This window comes from Dissoconium aciculare (assembly GCF_010015565.1).
Source record: "Dissoconium aciculare CBS 342.82 unplaced genomic scaffold K489scaffold_18, whole genome shotgun sequence".
Taxonomy (NCBI): domain Eukaryota; kingdom Fungi; phylum Ascomycota; class Dothideomycetes; order Mycosphaerellales; family Dissoconiaceae; genus Dissoconium; species Dissoconium aciculare.
In genome coordinates, this window is record NW_022984968.1 from 106,727 (window position 1) to 123,807 (window position 17,081).

The 17,081-nt window shown below is 52.6% G+C and overlaps 9 protein-coding genes across 9 annotated transcripts; 1 reads left to right on the forward strand and 8 right to left on the reverse strand.

Moving 5' to 3' along the window:
* Positions 1 to 241: 241 nt before the first annotated feature.
* On the reverse strand, positions 242 to 3,025 carry K489DRAFT_384861 (cytochrome P450). Its single transcript, XM_033605954.1, has 2 exons — positions 1,485 to 3,025; positions 242 to 1,405 (listed from the first exon to the last, which is right to left on the reverse strand). Exons 1-2 carry the CDS (start codon positions 2,523 to 2,525, stop codon positions 719 to 721), a joined length of 1,728 nt encoding a protein of 575 aa, XP_033455474.1. The 5' UTR covers positions 2,526 to 3,025; the 3' UTR covers positions 242 to 718.
* Positions 3,026 to 3,376: 351 nt separating this feature from the next.
* On the reverse strand, positions 3,377 to 4,835 carry K489DRAFT_384863 (uncharacterized protein). The gene has a single exon (XM_033605955.1). It carries the CDS (start codon positions 4,552 to 4,554, stop codon positions 3,610 to 3,612), a length of 945 nt encoding a protein of 314 aa, XP_033455475.1. The 5' UTR covers positions 4,555 to 4,835; the 3' UTR covers positions 3,377 to 3,609.
* Positions 4,836 to 5,414: 579 nt separating this feature from the next.
* On the reverse strand, positions 5,415 to 6,187 carry K489DRAFT_94116 (uncharacterized protein). The gene is made up of 2 exons (XM_033609058.1): positions 5,678 to 6,187; positions 5,415 to 5,579 (listed from the first exon to the last, which is right to left on the reverse strand). The coding sequence occupies exons 1-2, from the start codon at positions 6,037 to 6,039 to the stop codon at positions 5,516 to 5,518; spliced, it is 426 nt and encodes a 141-aa protein (XP_033455476.1). The 5' UTR covers positions 6,040 to 6,187; the 3' UTR covers positions 5,415 to 5,515.
* A 110-nt stretch (positions 6,188 to 6,297) lies between these two features.
* On the reverse strand, positions 6,298 to 7,060 carry K489DRAFT_384866 (uncharacterized protein). The gene is made up of 2 exons (XM_033605956.1): positions 6,474 to 7,060; positions 6,298 to 6,391 (listed from the first exon to the last, which is right to left on the reverse strand). Exons 1-2 carry the CDS (start codon positions 6,823 to 6,825, stop codon positions 6,360 to 6,362), a joined length of 384 nt encoding a protein of 127 aa, XP_033455477.1. The 5' UTR covers positions 6,826 to 7,060; the 3' UTR covers positions 6,298 to 6,359.
* An 810-nt stretch (positions 7,061 to 7,870) lies between these two features.
* Positions 7,871 to 8,571, reverse strand: K489DRAFT_413731 (uncharacterized protein; the record flags this gene model as incomplete). The annotated part of the gene is made up of 2 exons (XM_033608081.1): positions 7,871 to 8,457; positions 8,511 to 8,571. The coding sequence occupies 2 exons, from the start codon at positions 8,569 to 8,571 to the stop codon at positions 7,871 to 7,873; spliced, it is 648 nt and encodes a 215-aa protein (XP_033455478.1).
* A 1,264-nt stretch (positions 8,572 to 9,835) lies between these two features.
* K489DRAFT_413732 (uncharacterized protein) lies at positions 9,836 to 10,708 on the reverse strand (the record flags this gene model as incomplete). The annotated part of the gene is made up of 3 exons (XM_033608082.1): positions 9,836 to 10,461; positions 10,515 to 10,595; positions 10,648 to 10,708. The coding sequence occupies 3 exons, from the start codon at positions 10,706 to 10,708 to the stop codon at positions 9,836 to 9,838; spliced, it is 768 nt and encodes a 255-aa protein (XP_033455479.1).
* A 653-nt stretch (positions 10,709 to 11,361) lies between these two features.
* On the reverse strand, positions 11,362 to 12,632 carry K489DRAFT_94143 (uncharacterized protein). Its single transcript, XM_033609059.1, has 2 exons — positions 12,409 to 12,632; positions 11,362 to 12,335 (listed from the first exon to the last, which is right to left on the reverse strand). The coding sequence occupies exon 2, from the start codon at positions 12,332 to 12,334 to the stop codon at positions 11,645 to 11,647; it is 690 nt and encodes a 229-aa protein (XP_033455480.1). The 5' UTR covers position 12,335; positions 12,409 to 12,632; the 3' UTR covers positions 11,362 to 11,644.
* A 226-nt stretch (positions 12,633 to 12,858) lies between these two features.
* Positions 12,859 to 14,846, reverse strand: K489DRAFT_327704 (uncharacterized protein; the record flags this gene model as incomplete). The annotated part of the gene is made up of 2 exons (XM_033602010.1): positions 12,859 to 14,204; positions 14,267 to 14,846. The coding sequence occupies 2 exons, from the start codon at positions 14,844 to 14,846 to the stop codon at positions 12,859 to 12,861; spliced, it is 1,926 nt and encodes a 641-aa protein (XP_033455481.1).
* A 1,154-nt stretch (positions 14,847 to 16,000) lies between these two features.
* On the forward strand, positions 16,001 to 16,777 carry K489DRAFT_327567 (yippee-domain-containing protein; the record flags this gene model as incomplete). The annotated part of the gene is made up of 2 exons (XM_033602001.1): positions 16,001 to 16,540; positions 16,622 to 16,777. 2 exons carry the CDS (start codon positions 16,001 to 16,003, stop codon positions 16,775 to 16,777), a joined length of 696 nt encoding a protein of 231 aa, XP_033455482.1.
* Between the last annotated feature and the right edge of the window lie 304 nt (positions 16,778 to 17,081).

Genomic DNA, 17,081 nt, shown 5'->3' on the forward strand with positions numbered 1-17,081 from the left:
TCATTGCCTGTCGGTTGTGATGTTCTCGCGGCTCGCACGCGGCGTTAAGATCTCCTCCCTCCGGCGGCCGCCCGCTGCTTTGCCGGAATTTAGGGTCGGCCGAAAATTTTCGGCTGTGGTAACCGTTCCGTATCGGGACCATGGGGCGACTCCCATGCCCTGGCCGGCGCAAGCCGCTGTAGTAAAACATCATATGCACAGATCTGAAAATTCGTGAGATCGCTGTCGCTATGTGGCTTGATTGGTTCTCAGGCATGGATAAGCTATCAAGCACAGTCTTAATGGTGTAGTGTCAACTAGTAACAACACCTGGAATAGGAATGACAACTTACAGCTGTAGAGGTCGACGGTAGCAGCATGTTTGCGCCGTTTTGAGCTTATTATCAACTACTGTATCTCCATGAGCTCACGTGCATTGGCGAGCACATGCGTTACTGCGGTCGTCAATTATCAGCTTTCAGCTTCAATGGGAGACACATTATCCAGGTTTCAAAAAGTAAATGGCCGTGTCTGCTCTTGATTTTGACTATCTTCGACAAGGCACATACAGCGTCGCGGATGAGTAAGGGTTAAGCATTCCTTCGGAGCATGGAAGCCGATCACCCAAACGGAGCTGACTATCTACGAGGCCCAGTCTACGTCGTGGTGCACACTACCTTCAAATGCGGCAGCCGTGCGCCGCAGATTCTAATCGTCGTCGCCGAGCCAGGTATCCAATCTACAACGCGCGGACCCTCAGATTGACGAACCCTTGTTTCGCGCGGTATGTGATATCGTACAGGGCCTTGTGGGTCGATAAAGCTTCGGGCACAGCAAGGAAATCGAAGCTCCACACAAGCATGGCCGTCACGATTTGGATCTCGAGATCCGCCAATTTCCGGCCCCAACAGGCTCGGGTGCCACCACCGAAGGCGAGATGGGGACGAGCATTGGAATTGAATGTCGCCTTGCCGCTTTGATCGTAGACCAGCCATCGTTCCGGGTCGAAAATACTCGGATGATACGCGATCTTGCCGGGCCGTCCATGCGACGTGTCCGAAGTTTCACTGTAGGGAGAGTGAAGCGATGGCGGCGTCGGAGCTTGGCAGACTATCATGATGGCCGTACCTGCCGGTATGCGATACCCCAGCAACTCGGTATCGCGCACAGCGTCTCGTGGGATAAGCACCGCTTGGCGCAAGCGAAGCATCTCCTCGATAACCGCCCGTAGGTAAGGTAATTGGCCCAGGGACTCCGAGATCTCCATGCTTGTCGGCAATCGATGCTCTCTCAAAGCTAGACCGCACACATCGTGAAGCTCTTGGCGAAGTCGGGTTTGGACTTCTGGAAAACCACTAAGATACTTTAGCATCCAGACAATCGCGGCGCTGGTGGTATGCTGGCCTGCGACGAGCATACCGTATGTCTGGAGCGAGGAGTTCCGAATCAGTACGGTACTTGAGCAAGTCTCATTCGCTTATCGCGGAAAACTTGCAGAATCTTACCTCGTCGATCATTGTTTGTGTGAATGCCTTTGACGGACGCCCGGCCTTGGCTGCCGCCTTGGTTTCTCGCCAGACCATGTGATCAAGTCCGGATTTGACGGAGGCATCACCGTGCGTCGCCCGAGCGATCGAGCGATCGATAAGCTCTCGGATGGACGTATCTTTCTCGAAGAAATGTCTGCGAAACTGTGGACACATGTAGAGCGTCCATCGAGCAGCAAGTGAAGGAGGCCACAGACTTGCGAACAGCGCAGTGAGTCGATCGCCAATCACGATAAGCCTTTTAGAGAAATCGCTGACTTCAGCTCGAGGGAAAATGATTTCGGCGCTGTGGTTCCCGGCGCTCAGCTTTGCGAATTCAAATCCTTGGGCTTGCTGAAGTTCCCTTATCATCATTGACTCCTCGACATCGTCACCGAAAAGGAATGTTGAGATGACGTCGATGCTCATGCACTTCACGTCCTCGATCATGTCGAAGGCCATGCCGTTAGCTCGCTGCGCTTTGGTACCCCATAACTTAATGAGCCTGGTTGCCGATGATTCGATAGATGGACAAGCGACCTCCGTCATGTATTTTGGTGTCAAAAGGTCTTTGACCCAGTGGCGAGCAAGCTTCCAACTGTCATCCGTCTTGAAGTTCAAATGGAAGTTTCCGAAGAGCGAAAACCGGCTGATGACGTATGACGAGCGGTCGAACTCCGTCCTTCCAAGAATGGTTTCTCGAATTCCATCGACATCAGCGACCAGAACAATAGGTTTCTGCAACCAACTCGGGCCCAGTAACACTTGGCAGATCGGGCTTTCCAATTTGCCCAGCTGCTGAATACACCATTCTGCTAGACCTTCAGGATGGGAGCTCAGTGATGGGATATCGCCGAGGACTCGACGAGCGGAGACCGAGTTGTAGGGGATACCTAGCAGCGGCCGAGGCAGCAAAAGCCAGCGATATCCTGCGATGCACGCGACAAGTATTATCACCGCTGATGTCGCGACATGTAATGGAGATGTGGTCAAATAAAGGCCGGATAAGTAGGGCGGCATGGCGATAAAGTCAGCCGACGAGAGAAGTGAGATGTCAAGGGGGCATGCTCTTGAGGAGTAGCTGTCTACTTATCCTTGAGACAGCCGGAAGAACTCCCGCCCAACACATCGCGGATCAATTGACAAGAGCATACAGGTCTGTCGTTGCGGATGGGCAATGTGTTGGTCCATTCGTGAATAATGGGCGCAGTCGTTCGAGCTCGCTCCCCAGCGTTGGTTGATGTTTGCTTATGGTGGTTGCCGTCATGTTGGGTTAGCGGAACAGTTCCGCGCACGCACGCAAATAGTCGCTGTCGACATCTGTCTTGGAGACGGCCGTGAGCTCGCATGTGCGTGGAGTGAGACCGACACACTTTTCTTTTCTCCAGGAAAGGATGGACACCTGGCGATGTCGGCGACAGGAGGCCCTTGTCGTGGAGAAGATGTCTCGGTGCGCCTAGACACCCTGTCGCCTCGTCTGTTGGTGGTGACTGTCATCGCTCATAATGCACAGATTGTCGAGAGAGAGAGTGTTGGTCGTTTTTCAGCCACCAACATTATCCTCGAGATTTCTGCGCATCTGATTAGTCAGAGCCCGTGCCAAGCATGCTTCGCCACTGATCCTGTCAGACCGAAGCTCTAGTACATCTTCAGTACACAAATATAACCGACACCTGGCATTTCCTGAATCCCCTGAGGGATCGTGGCAACACGGACTGTTCCTTTCAGAAACGTGCATAGGGCCTCGCGTTTACAGAGCAGGAAATTGATGACACATGAGGTCCTTTTCTCCGTTGAGTGAAAAAGCCCATGCCGAACATATTCACATCTAAATTGCTGCAAAATTCACGCCATAGATGGGCGAATTATTCGTCATCTCACGACTGTTGTTCGGAATTTTGTCACGTCGCGAATCTTGCAGAAATGCGACAACTAGCTTCTGGTCGCATTTGATAGCGATTCGATAGTGATACGTTTTGTGAGTCATATGCCTCTCGACTACAGTAAAGCGTGACAGCCGACACGACACCGAACACATGTTTTCACGATCCCGTAAGACAATATCATCCTGAACCTCCCCCCTCGATCGCACTTCTGTTGTATGTTACTTGACGTAGGAGAGTCTATCGGATGTCATGAGGTGAACACTCCTGCTACTTCCTACAATCATCCCCATGTCCGGCTCGGTGGGATGCTTCTCTAGCCACTTCTTGCGGATCGTGCATCTCCGCTCGGTCCAAGGAGGCTTATCTTCGCCGAACATGGCAAGCATCCTCTCTCTGCCAAATGCATCGCGCATAAACTGGTATTCGCGCTGGATTCCCTCTTCGACTGGGAACTCGCGGTTAACACCGCGCCAGCTACATTCCATCTCGACCACGTGGACCGCGAACGCCCACGACAGGGGCAGGAAGTTGTTCTTTGGAAACAACTTGTCCTGCCAATATGCCGGTCCTGGTTCCTGCCTCTCTATACCCATGCGTGTCCAGTGGCTCTCGCAATGTTCTTCGAGTGCACTAGCAACATCAAGTAATCCATGAATGTGGTCCACTGGGATGCCATGCAAGAAAGCGTATGCCTTCGACAATAGGGACATGTGATCATAACCCGTGACAAGTCGTCGGATGATCAGAAATCCTTGACGGGCATCTGGTGGGCCGTTGTTGGGAGCGAGGAAGCTCGTCTCGGATGAGTTCAGAGAAACTTCGCCGACTTTCGTCATACGAGACTCGCGAATGGCTGTGACTGCATATGCTGAGCGCTCAATGAAAGACAGATGTGTGCGGATTTCTGGATTGAGATCACGGCTCTGTATTTGACATGATTGCTGTGGCATAGCGTCTGTCTGGAGCCCGAATATTTCCACATATTCCAATAGCTCCGACATTGTGAATGACAACACTGAACAAGCGATGATGGCGGTGTTGTCAAGCCAGACTTGTTGCATGCTTCGGCATGTGGATGCGACATGTAGCAGTGATCTGATGTCGGGGCATTCGCACATAATCTGCACGATGAGTTCCGCTGGGAGACTCAGCAAATGCGACATCTTTGCAGCGAGACTGCGCGTTGACGATGAGTCTTCTGGTTGCCAAGCGATAAGACATTGTACAGAGGTTAGAGGAGGTCGTCCGCAGGATATGTCAAACGCAGATTAGATTTGGAAACCTAGTCTTTCATGTGAGATGTACCGAGCAGGCTGTCCGCAAGTGGGCCAGTAACACGGATGATTACATCTCCCCTCATGACTCGGCCTCAAAACTGAGCGAGTCCCTTCGGACTGTCAGTCACTTGATGGACCGTTGTTGGAAGTGGGGCGCTGAATGAGACGATTACGGCGCAGTGCGGCGTAACCTTTAACACCTCACAGAAACCAACATCACCGTTGACGTGGACCAATATGCCAAGGCGTAACGATTATAGCTCATCTTACATTAGTCTCGCGTTGGCGCTTACCATTCATCACTAACAATCCGACGGCGTCTGGGGCCTGTCCTGTGACCGCACAGTTCGTGCATGGGCAGTCCCTCAGGTGAACATCGTGTCGGAATTATTTCCGCAATCCCACCTTATCAATTACTCATCAAATCAACACCAGGTATGCACATGTGGCCCCCGGAGGTGACGAGGAATTTTCTAGGCGTATATGACATGTCAGACCAATTTGATCACTAAAGGCTCAATGCCGTTTTTATATGCAGGTTTAGTATTCGGGATTACCTTCTTGGGCTCAAAATTGAAAGGAAAGGTGTCGTTGCAAAAAGTGAAAGTCGTAATAAGCCGTATTTCCATCTTCGCCCACTTTTAGTATACATTGTATATTATTGATGCAAGAAGGTCGTGATTGCCTCTGGCGTGGCGCCTGACGAGATTAATCGTCGTCAAGTCGAACGCGAAGAGATTCGGCTGCATCTCAGGCCGCGATATTTATTTGGAGAAATGCTCGGTGATCGCCTTTATCAGCCGAAGCTTATGGAGCGCACGTGTGCAAATATATATAAGACCAATAGTCATTGCCATCGATCATTTATCATAGTAACTATAACCATGCTGATCCGGTACGATCTGACCACACTTTCCGTTACTGCGACACAATCCGAGTCAGATGATAGAGTCTTCGTTCAGCCAGGCGGATAGAGCGAGGGAAAGGGAGAAAAAGGCAGAGAACTCACAAGGCGAAATAACCCGAGCCCTTGGCCGAATTGCGACTGCCATCCAACAGCGTGAATTGGACCCTTTGCGGCTGGCAGCGCTTCTTGTCCTTGACGTTGAAGACGTAGCACCGTGGCTGCCCGTATACGTCCGCAGGCATCCAGTAACCGAACGCCGCGAGGCCCTGTGTCATGGCGAAATTGCAGCACGCGACCTTTTCCGCGACGAGCTTGGTCTCAACGAAATCGAACTCCGCCGGATGGGGCGTGTAAGGCCGCGTGTCCCCGACGGACTGATTGCCGCCGTAGTAGTTGTACGCGGTCACGCCAAAGGGAGCCGGGAAGGGGAAGTGGTCGATTTCTGTGAGGGAGAGGGGAGGCATTTACTTGAGGATGTGATTTATCCAACTTGCGGGAGAGGGAGCAACTCACAATTTCCCGAGGTCTCATCGCAGATTGCGTGGTGCGTGGGGAGCGTGAGCCGGGTCGAGGTCACGGTTGTCGATTTGTCGACGACAACGACGCTGCTGTCGTCACGGTCAGGGTCTTGGCGATGGTAAACTACTGGTCTATATATTGAGGTCCGATGGTGGTTGTGCCCGTGAGGGTTAACGTCGAAGTACCCGCGGTATATTCGACGTTTGAACCCATCGTGGTTGTCTCGCCCACAGAGATATTTTTCAAGCTGGCCGTATAGGGGAATTCAGACAAGATTGGGGTGAAATTGGCGGGGATCTCAGTGAGAGACAGTTGATTAGCATCTTCAGACTTCCTTCGGAGGGACGAGTCGTTGGGAGACATCGGATGTGCGACCTACCGGAACCGTCGTGGTTGAGATGCTCGTGGTAGCTGGAGAAGGATTGACTATGGTCGTGCCAGCAGGTATTAGTCTCTGTGATCGTTGCCGTGAAGTCATAGACCGCCAAATCATATTGGGTGTACGTGTTGGTCACGGTACTGCTGTTCGTCACGGTGATCCGTCGATCATCGTATGCTTGATATGGCCAGGTGACGGTGGGAACAGTGGTGGTGACGGTGCTGGTCGAGTAGTATGTCCATGTACCAGCCTTCTTCGTGGTAGGTTTGTTGTACGCTGGTGGGGCGGCGCCAGCGGTCACGGTCACGAAGAGACTCGCAAGGGCGAGACAGTCGAGGATCTGTGCGTGCATGGTTGTCGATTGTAGTTTTGTGACCGGAGGATGATCAGGGGCCGGAGAAGAGCACCTTTATATAGCTGAGCGATATCTTCCGTGATCGCGTTTTCACATCTGGGCTTGTCCGCTTCACTGCGCTCATATGGCAAATGGGGATGCCCCCAAACTGAAGCCGTACATGGAATTTCTCCTTCCGATCGGTTCATCGTAGATGCAGCCATTTCAATTGAGCATTCGTATTTAATTGCCGAGGAGTAGTTTGCGATGCCGCATTGAAGAAGCCCTGATGTCAGTCTCGATTGGTTCATGATCTAAAGTTCCGTGTAAGCAACGCCACCAGAACGCCATGTGGCAGTCGTGTGGCAGTCGTGTGGGGAAGCTGACACTCTTCGAACCCCGACTATTCCTGTGATTCGCCCAGGCCCTGGGTCGGAGTTTTCAGAGGCAGTTTACACATGGCGTTGCATTTATTTCCAGTACTACATATCGTCACCATTTTCAAGCAATTGCTTTGCTTCGGACCGAGTCGATTACCTCGGCCATGGCCGCATGCTTCACGAGGCGTTCATAAGTCCTATGGCAAAGTTCTTGTCACCAGGATCGACATGATCTAGAGAAACTATCTGGCTGGTCCGGCATTTTTATCGTTGCAAAGCATATGTCTGGGGTACCGTTCATAGTCGCTCAAATATTGGGGGTCTGCTTTCATCTACTACAATTCTGGCTGTCTGCTCTTGTCGATACTTGACGAAGTCTAGCCCGCAAGTGCAAAGTGCTCTCGGGACTTGGACAATATAGCTACAGCAAGACAATGACCTCTTTATGCGTGCACCACTGATAATCGATGGGCACTCTCTTGCATAAGTGTCGAGATATCACTTCAGATACGGCACCAACCACGCAACACGCTCTGCTTCCGCCAACAGATCAAACAACTCAAGATATAACTCCCAGATCCTGCTGCCAACCAAATCTTGCTTCCACTCAGGGACCGTCGGCTCGACATCAGGCAAATCACAACCCTTGATCAAGTACAGCAAATGCCACATAACGCATCTCCTCAGATCACTGGTTCTCCTGATCTCGTCCGACGGCATGTCGCACAGCCACACACGAAAATCCCGTTACCTTGGCTCTGCTGTAGATGACTTCTGCGCTCCGCCGTCGTCATACATGATAAGCTGTGCGTGACGGGATAGCAGAGCTCGTCTCCAGCCGAAGCGTCATTTCCGAGGAATAGCGCGATGTCGTGCGTGAAGGTGTTCACCATGATGCGGGTGTTGGGTGTGCATGAAGGGTTCATGAGGCTGTAGACGACGAAGCAGGACGAGAAGTTCAGAAAGTCGCCGACTATGGTGTCAATGAATATTTCCTTCAAGGAGGTGCGATCTGTGGGCGTGATGGTTGGGAGATGGACGAAGGTATGGGTTTGGGCGGTAGTGAGCGATTTGAATTTCTTGCGGAGGTCGCGTTCGCGGACTGTGCGAAATGGCTGGTCGAGGGTGAACATGGCGGGTTCCTCGTACATGAATGGTATGGAGCCCCCTTTGAGAAAGTCTGCGGCGATCAGGTCATGTCTGGCGAACAGACCGATACCTTTCTGGCCGGCGAGCTTGGCTTCTATGACCGTCGTAGCGAGTTTGGTTGCTAGGCATCATGTCAGTCTGGCGCCCTTTGAGGATTGATGCGGTTACTCCGACCGTTGTAATCTTGCGCGATCTCTCGACGAAACAGTTTCAGCTTTTTTGCCGTGGGAGCCATGATCACCGCCGCTGCCTGCTTTGTAAATGATGGCGAAGATGGCGGCGTTGAATCTACGCAGCCAATTCTCATTCGTTGATGATAGAGAGTTGGTATCAAACTTCCGTTACGTTTCAGTCGCTTTTTCGATCGTCAAAGGAATCGGAATTTGACGGGAAATATGGTAGAAGCAGATGACGGAAATGGCATCGTTTTCCCAGATTTGATGTGCGACGCACAATCCTGAATATCTTGGAGGAATATGACCTAGCAGCGCCACCGAGCAAGTGAAAGGAAAGGAGCCTTTCACACGTACAAACTCGTCGTCCACGGCGTCCGATGTTTGTTTATCAGATATCAGTGTACGTCACAGGAATCAGCACACGAAATTTGTGTTCCCAGAAATCGTCGCCCAATGTCTATGCCCATTTCTGTGCATGACTTACTAGTCCTATGGCACTATTGAGAGATTATGTCTGACCTCTGGAATTCCTGAGTTGCTTGTTATCGCGAGGCTTTTGTGACATGATATAGATGCGATAGTCGCCTGACATTGCGAAGTTCAGTGTCACGGGCATGATTATTTCCACTGACCGCTGTTTCCTGCTACCAATTTTCGACGGCGCTGCTCCAGTTTAGTTGTAGTTTGAGCCACACCGATGTGACGGAATTACTTGGAGGGATGACATGCTCGAATTGGGAAAGAAAGGGAGAGAGGTTAAATTGCAGGCAGCTCTCAAGAATGCAGCCTGCCGGATGTTTGCGTCAAGGTCGGGAAACTAGCAAACAATGTAGCTGGAGACCCAGGATTGGTACCTCATGGCACTATTTACCAACTGCACAGTATGTAGAGCGTTTGTGAAAAAATACAGATAATTTGAAAAGTTTATTCGAATGCGATTGTATTTGTCGTTCATCATACAGTTCTAGCAGCTCGAAGGTCAGTCTCTTGTGCGCTTTGGAATTCAGGGGGTATCACGCAGGATCGTTACATCTTGGATACGTCGATACCTTGTTGCAGAATGCAGGAGTACGAAACATATATCAGATTCAGCGTGAGCTTTTATGAGCTCACAAGATGTATCAAGATGAACTTTACTGTCTCTCATAGTCCTCTCTGCAGCCTCTGTGTTTCTTCGGCAGGGTCTAGAGGAAATCTGCCGGGCATCAGGGTTCAATCGATGCAACACACATGCAGCAACTCGAATCCCGCGAATGGACCATTCGACTTCCCCGATCGTAACAATTGAAATACTCGCCGAAATCTCCTTAGTGGGAATGAATCTCACTTCAGAGTGTGCGTCATCCACGTCGTGCCTTCCGCCTCGGCGAGCTTGTCGAACATGTCCTTATGCCAGGCCCGAAGCCTGCTACCAGGAGCGTCAGCCCTCAGGCCTCGGATGGTAGGTGGAGCATCCGGAAGATCCCTCCCGTTGATTAAATAATGCAAGTGACGCATGAAATTTCGACGGCGGTCGCTGATCTGGCGGACGGAGGGAGGTGCAGTACAGAGCTCGCAGCGGCATTGGTAAGGCCATTGAGAGCAGGGATCAGTGAAGAATTCCTGCCGTTGGGCGGTTGTCATGCAGCATATGCTGTGCGTCTCGGTGTTCCATGGCTCTTCTCCTGCCTTGACATCGTTGACGAGGAAGATGGCGAAGTCGTAGTTTTTGGTTTGGTGGAGGAGCAGGTGGAGATTGGGGCGGCAGGAGGGATTCATCGTCGCGAAGATGTTGTAGCAGGACGAGAGAAAAGATAGAGGACAAAATGCCGTCACGCGGAAGATGGAGAGCAGACTCGTTCGATCGACATCTCCTCTGACTGGCAATAACTTGAACTCACCTTGCTTTGCGGGATGAAGCTCTTTGACGGCCAGACGCAGAGTCTCGTTGTCTCTACGCTCGAACCCTTCTGCTTGATGGTGACGAGGGCAGGTTAATCGTACAGCGGCAGTCGTTGCGTACGCATAGCCTTGTTTGCGAAGAGACCTACGCCCTGCTGGCCAGCTAATTTGACTTCCAGACCCGTACCGACAAGCGTCGAGGCTGTGCGTTTCGTCAGCTTTGATTTCAACATGGAATCTCAGTCGTTACAAACCATTGTAGTCTTTAGCAAGTTCTCCGTGAAACCTTCTGAGCTGGCCCATCGATGGTGACATGGTGATTGTGCGTGATTGGGAAGCGAGCGAGAACGGGTGACTTCGCTTGTTGCAACATCAATGTGAATGATCCAGATTTGTTCGAGCTTCAGAAGTACCTAGGCGTTTGAGTGTCCGCCCTCGTAGAAGAAAGCGTCAGCGTCGCGTCACGCGTATCGACCAGGCATCATCGCACAAGTGAAAAGCGTTGGTGATGGATCCAGGTATGAATTTTCGACGCAGCCAGGGGCGCGTCCACCTTGGAATAGAGGAGGCGGAAGGCTACACACAGGCAGATTTCCCAAGACTTCGGTGTATGTTTCTATCAAATCTAAGAGCAGAGCACGAGTCTGCGTGCCCAGGTAGTCGCCGCTCTCCTAGCTTCACTTGAAATACTAGAATCGTTTACAAGGAGCTTGAAGGCATGTATCATTTCACCCATGATCTAGGAAGGGAAATCGAGATTCACCTTACACATACATTACATGCTCTGTAGCGTGTCGTGTCCTGTATCGGAAGTGAAAAGGCCCTGCAATGCTGGCATTCACCGCTTGGTGGTGTCGACAATTATAAATCACGGCCAGTGCCTTGGTCAGATCTCAGAAAAGCACAAAGCGTAATATCCGCGTTGCTGACGAGTTGGTTGAATGGCATGGCGACGGTGGCAGAGTGGAGCTTTTTGAAAACTTCAAGCATTTCTTTAGCAGTCTTCAACCATCCATCTGGCTTGCAACGAGGCCTAGTCCATTGAAACAGACATGACGCTTTAGACAAGCACCCGAAGCATCGCTCGATCGCGAGCCTCGATCGCAAGAAACAAATATGCAAACGCAAAATGCGTATCCAATCTCACAGACTCCGAAACATAGCCTGATCCCGGGGTGCCCAACCATCATTGCCATTCAACGACCTGGCCAGAGGCCAGACTTTCTCCGCCTCAGCCAGCAATCTGTACAGCTAATTGTGCCAGACCCGCAGCTTGCTCCCAGGTGGGTCTCTCCTCATGCGGGGAATCCGGCGCGGGACGTCCGGAAGATCACAGCCCTTGAGAAGGTAGAGAAGGTGGCGCATGGCGCAGCGTCGCATGTCGCTGAGCTGTCTGATGTGATCCGGCGGCGCGCTGCAGAGCTCGCAACGACAGGTGAAGGCGTCGATGTGACGAGCATCGCTGAAGAACTCCTGGCGTTCTGCAGTGGTCATACATGCTACGCTGGCGGTGTACGCGTAGCAGAGCTCGTCACCGGCCTTCACGTCGCATTCCATGAAGACAAAAAGTCCGATGGCGAAGGGATGGACACAGAAAAAGATGGTAGGAGTACAAGAAGGGTTCGCGAGGGCGTAGATGGTGTAGAAGGGCGTCACGCTGCGATGACTCAGAGCGAAGGCGGTAGCGCGAAAGAGCCCGAGCAGCGAGTTGCGGTCGAGGATTTGGACTGCAGGAACGTGCTCGAGTGCTTGTAGGTCGATTGGCCTCAAGGAGTTGAGCTTCTCCTGGATCGTCCATTGGTTGACAGACGACAAGGATTGATTGACGACGAAAAGAGGCTGCTCTTCGTACGGGTTCTTGGTGCCGGTGCAGTCGTAGAATGATATGTCTCGTTTAGCGAAGAGGCCGATACCTTTTTGACCAGCCAGCTTGACCTCCATGCTGGTATTGACCAGTTTGGTCACTGCGTTAATCTTCAGTTTGAGGTTCATCAACGGCGGCTTTTCTCACGAACCGTTGTATTCGATCATCAAGTTCTGGCGGTGCTGCTCCAACTCAGCTATCGTCGGCGCCATGGCAATATGTCGATTACTGCCGGTTGCAGCCCGGATACGATTGAAGGCTGTTGCATGTTGAGGGGAGGAAGAAGTCAAGAACTTTGATGTGAAGCAGATTTGTTTTGTAAATATGCGTCGGAGGCAGGGTACCACGGCAAGTGAAATTGCAGGGCGGCCGACCCACACCCTGATCACCAGTGAAAGGGCTTTCCCACATCGGTGACACTTTTCCATCCGCCGCTCCACCATATCGTTTCGACGCCGCTTCAAATACGGAAGTATCTGCTGCATCAAGAGAGAGAGCCCTTCGATCCGAAACGACTCGCAGACTTCGGTTGGTCGAGATCCCGTTGACATCAGGTAGCTTGTGTTGGCTCTGCAGCACGATCAATGGCAGATTACGCTCTCTATTCATCATTCTCCACCAACAATCTCCCCACAACACCCTTCGCCCTCTCCGGCTCGACCCTACCACCCTCCTCCTCGCCTCTGCGGACCATCTGCCCAACAAACCACATAATTTTCCCCTCAGCCTTCTTCCCACCGGCCTTAGCCGCTTTCCTCACCGCCTTGACCATATCCGGGCTTTGGTCGATGATAGCTTTCCCGAGAAGTTCATAATCGGAATCGGAGAGTTGACGGAGACGCATGTTGCCTTCGAGGATGAGTTGCTCGACGGTGGGGCGGGAGGGACCGGCTGGGGTGGGGTACAAGGTCGAGAGGAGAGATTTGGCGGCGCGGGTGGTGATGGTCTGGTGGTGGTGGAGTTCGAGCAGGATGGCGGCGAGCTCGGTCGGGGTGATTGTGAGGGTCGCCCAGGTGTCGGAGGTCCCGTCGGAGGAGGAAGAGTCGGTGGAGAGCAGACCACCGATCTCGTGGAGGATCCAGTTGCCGGTAATGCGTCCGAAATGCTGTGTGGCATCTGTGGAGTTGTCTTGGTGGGATGGCGACGGAGCCGAAGTTCGTTCGAGGATGAGCGCCACTGTTTCCTCAAGATACTCCAATCTGTCACCATCATCTAGAATCACCAGCGTCTTCGCATCTTTCAGGCTCAATCCGTAGGCACTCTGAACTCGAGTCACAGTCTGATCGGGCAACTCAGGCAGTGTCTCTTTCAAATGCTGCACGAGCTCGGGGCTGATCAATAACGGTGGCAGGTCCGCATCCGGCATATATCTGTAGTCCACCTCGCCTTCTTTTCCACGCAGACGAGTCGTCTCCGCAGCACCAAGCGTCCAACCACGTGTCTCTCCCGCAACCACTCCGCCGGCCTCCAAAATGCCGATCTGGCGATTTCTTTCAGCGACAATGGCGTCCTCAACAGCTTTGAACGATGACAGATTTTTGATTTCGGTGCGCTGACCAAGACCAGAGACTCCGGCATAGCTTGATGCAGTGCCATCTGTGCCTCGCTCGCGAATTGACACATTTACATCCGCTCGGAGCCCTCCGAATTCCATTCCAGTCACACACGAGTCGACGCTTCTGAGGATTGCCTGGATCTTCCGTACGACAGCAGCAGCAGTCTGTGGCGAATGGATTTGCGGGAGAGTGATGATCTCGACAAGCGGATGACCCGATCGGTTGAGATCGATATGGTACGTTGCAGGTGGATGATGAGTCGTCTTGGCTGTGTCTTGCTCCATCTGTAGTTGCTTGATGCCGATTGTGAGAGAGTCAGCACCATTCAGGTCCGATTGTGGGACGCCATCATCGGCTGTCAGAGTGATGCTTCCGTCTTTCGCAAACGGATCTGTAATTGTGTCAAGCGTCAGCGCCAGTCAACCAGGTCCACGTTCCTTCGTCATGACTGACCATAATACTGCGTGATCTGATATCCATTTGGTTGATCCCAATGGAAGTAATGTTTCCGGTCCCAAGCACTCTTGCGCTGCACTGTACAGCCCAATGCCACCGCAGCCCTGATCGCTGGCAATAGCGTTGCGATTTGGAATTGTGGTTGTGCGCCAGGCATTGCCGCATCGAACAATGCCACGCGAGCATTGGCTACATCTCCCTCCTCTTCCGCCCCAGCAGGAGCCGACGCAGACGCCGTAGAAAATAGCTTGCAAGCCGTGTTCAATTCCGCGTGGATTTCAATCCCCACCGTCAATTCCCACTTTTCCAACAGCGGATCTACGGCATCTTTTCTCAGGGAGCTAGCATCTGTTTTCTGGCCAGTAGCGTGCCGTGACTCCAACTTCTTCCTTTTTGCTTCATCCTTGAGATGTTTCCGAAGTGGTACGGCGTCCTGGAGATGGTCGGGCGCGGTGGTGAGGCCACGACTGCCGAGCCATTTCGCAACGATACATGGGCGGGGTCTTGAGGATCGAGATGCTAACCGGACGACTGACGGTACAAGCGATGCGTGTCGAAGCAATGATGGCGCACTCATCTTGAATGACACCGATCTATCGGAACATGACTTATCGAAGCATTGCTCCCTCGGACTTTTCGGCGCAGGAAGACGCGTTCCTGGGTGGCTCGTGCGTGACCTCCACACCGAGCTGCGAACTACTTCGTCACAGCCCTGGAGCTGGAGCGGATGAAACGTTAGGGTCGGCACTTGCTTGGGCGAAACAAGCCGCCAATTGCTGCCCCGCTTATCTCCAGTATCATGACGAATGTACAGTGCGATAAGGTGCGCCGGTGACGTCCCGTCTCCCTCTCTGGATCTGAACGTTCAGAGTGATGGATCTCACATTGCTTTCATATTTACTTTGGCATGCCACTGGTGAGGTCGGAAGAGACATTTGCGAGGTGTAGTACAGTAGTGACAGACCTCGACGATGTCCGTCAACGAACTTTGGATACCTACTGTACCCAGGTACTGTATGTGCTGTATTCGAGGTCCGCCCTCTTGCGACATGCCCGGTGGTAGTGTGTGATGGGGGAAGGTCGGATTAAATCAGGGCATACATACAGCGGCAACAACGGCGGGCATGCGCTGACTTGTCCGCATGCGGCTCTAGCCAACGAAGGATCTCCCACTATCTAGGTATTCCCCTCCACAACATCATTCACCATCATCAGATGACTCCGGTCCGCCCGGGCGCTGTTTCTGTTCACTATCGTGGACCGTCAGCAGCTGACCCAACCTGACACTTGAATGCCTCTCTGGTGCATTTTGGGACCCTCTCTCCATCATCCAGTATCTGATGGGTGAGTATAAGCTTTCGGTCATGCATGAGCCTGACCTCGTGCATCGATCATCGCCGATGTTCGCGTCCTCGCCTCTTATCATTGTACAGTTGCGCAAGAGTAGAACAACATCTTGCAGCATTCCCGGTAGGTCATCGTTGAGTTGAATACAAACACACGCACGCCTGCACTTTCGGGGATTTTGCGTACGCGCAAACACAACCGTCAGACTCTCGTTTTCTCGTGACACTCACCACTGCCGAGATCACAGCGACACCGCCCGAGGTTGATTTCCATTCTTGAGACACCGTGACGGCGAGGTCTCGAAGCAAGAAAGGGTCGACAGGACATTGCGACGCCTCACAGATCAACATCTACAAGCGCATTCCATCCATACTCCTGAGAAAAATGACTTTCCCGACGTTTCCCACCTACCTCGTCCCTTCCATACCCTTCCGCCGCCGCCAATCGAGCAGCGCAAGCAGCGTCTCCAGCAACAACTCACCACCCTCGACATCCTACCTCACCAACACGACCTCCCACCTCCGCTGTAGCCGTTGCCTCTCCGACCTAGCCTTCACCTCGCAGATCGTCTCGAAAGGCTTCACCGGCCGGCACGGACGAGCCTACCTCGTCGCACCCTCCACCTCCCCGTCGTCCCTCATCGACATGTCCCTCCCAGTAAATTCCAACAATGCGCGAGCCTTCAACGCCGCCCTCCCGAACCTCCCCAATACCTTCACCGACCGCCCCGTGCCCCGCCAACTCGTCACCGGCGCACACACGGTCAGCGACGTCCACTGCCGCACTTGCGGCGCTTGTCTCGGATGGAAATACGTCGCCGCGGAACAGGAGAGTCAACGGTATAAGGTCGGCAAATTCATCCTGGAGGCAAAGCGGGTTTATCGGGATGGGTCGTGGGCGTTGGACGATGTCGACGAGGGAGCAGTGGCGAGGACGAATCCTTCGTCGAGGGATGAAAGAAGGAGGAGTTCCGCCGTCGCGCCCAATGAGATGCCTCCTGCTGAGGGCCGTGCTGGGAAAGGTGGTCTGGTAGAGGACGACGTGGAATTCGACAGCCAGGATGAGGATGAGTGCGAGGCGCTGTTCATGGGCGTGTGGACGCCGCAGATGGCGACGCAGATGCGCAAGTCGAAGGACAGCATCGCTCGCGTCGATGATTAATGCGGATCCTGCAAACCCTGGAGGCGTGATTCATGAGTGGAGATTTTGCGGGATGGGCTTGATTAATGAACCTCTTTTTTTTCCTTTTGCCTACGACAGTACGACTTGGGAGGTGTTCTGCTTCCGATTATTGATCTTGGCGTTTGAGGAATGCGATGGGAAGCAAATTGATACCCCGGGCAGAGAGTGCTTTTACATACCCGAATCGAAAAACTGATTCTTTCATCCATCATGAGCACCTGTCCCAGAGTCACGAACAATTCTGTTGCGCTTCACCGGTGAGAGTAGTAACGTGCTGCAAGCA

Bases quoted from the DNA above. Each gene is read 5' to 3' on its own strand.
- K489DRAFT_384861 (XM_033605954.1), bottom strand. From the start codon at position 2,525: ATGCCGCCCTACTTATCCGGCCTTTATTTGACCACATCTCCATTACAT. The intron at 1,406-1,484 runs GTAAGATTCTGC...TCCTCGCTCCAG, and splicing joins CACAAACAATGATCGACGAG to ACATACGGTATGCTCGTCGC.
- K489DRAFT_384863 (XM_033605955.1), bottom strand. From the start codon at position 4,554: ATGTCGCATTTGCTGAGTCTCCCAGCGGAACTCATCGTGCAGATTATG.
- K489DRAFT_94116 (XM_033609058.1), bottom strand. From the start codon at position 6,039: ATGCCTCCCCTCTCCCTCACAGAAATCGACCACTTCCCCTTCCCGGCT. The intron at 5,580-5,677 runs GTGAGTTCTCTG...AGTAACGGAAAG, and splicing joins GGCTCGGGTTATTTCGCCTT to TGTGGTCAGATCGTACCGGA.
- K489DRAFT_384866 (XM_033605956.1), bottom strand. From the start codon at position 6,825: ATGCACGCACAGATCCTCGACTGTCTCGCCCTTGCGAGTCTCTTCGTG. The intron at 6,392-6,473 runs GTAGGTCGCACA...TCTCTCACTGAG, and splicing joins TCTCAACCACGACGGTTCCG to ATCCCCGCCAATTTCACCCC.
- K489DRAFT_94143 (XM_033609059.1), bottom strand. From the start codon at position 12,334: ATGGAGGTCAAGCTGGCTGGTCAAAAAGGTATCGGCCTCTTCGCTAAA.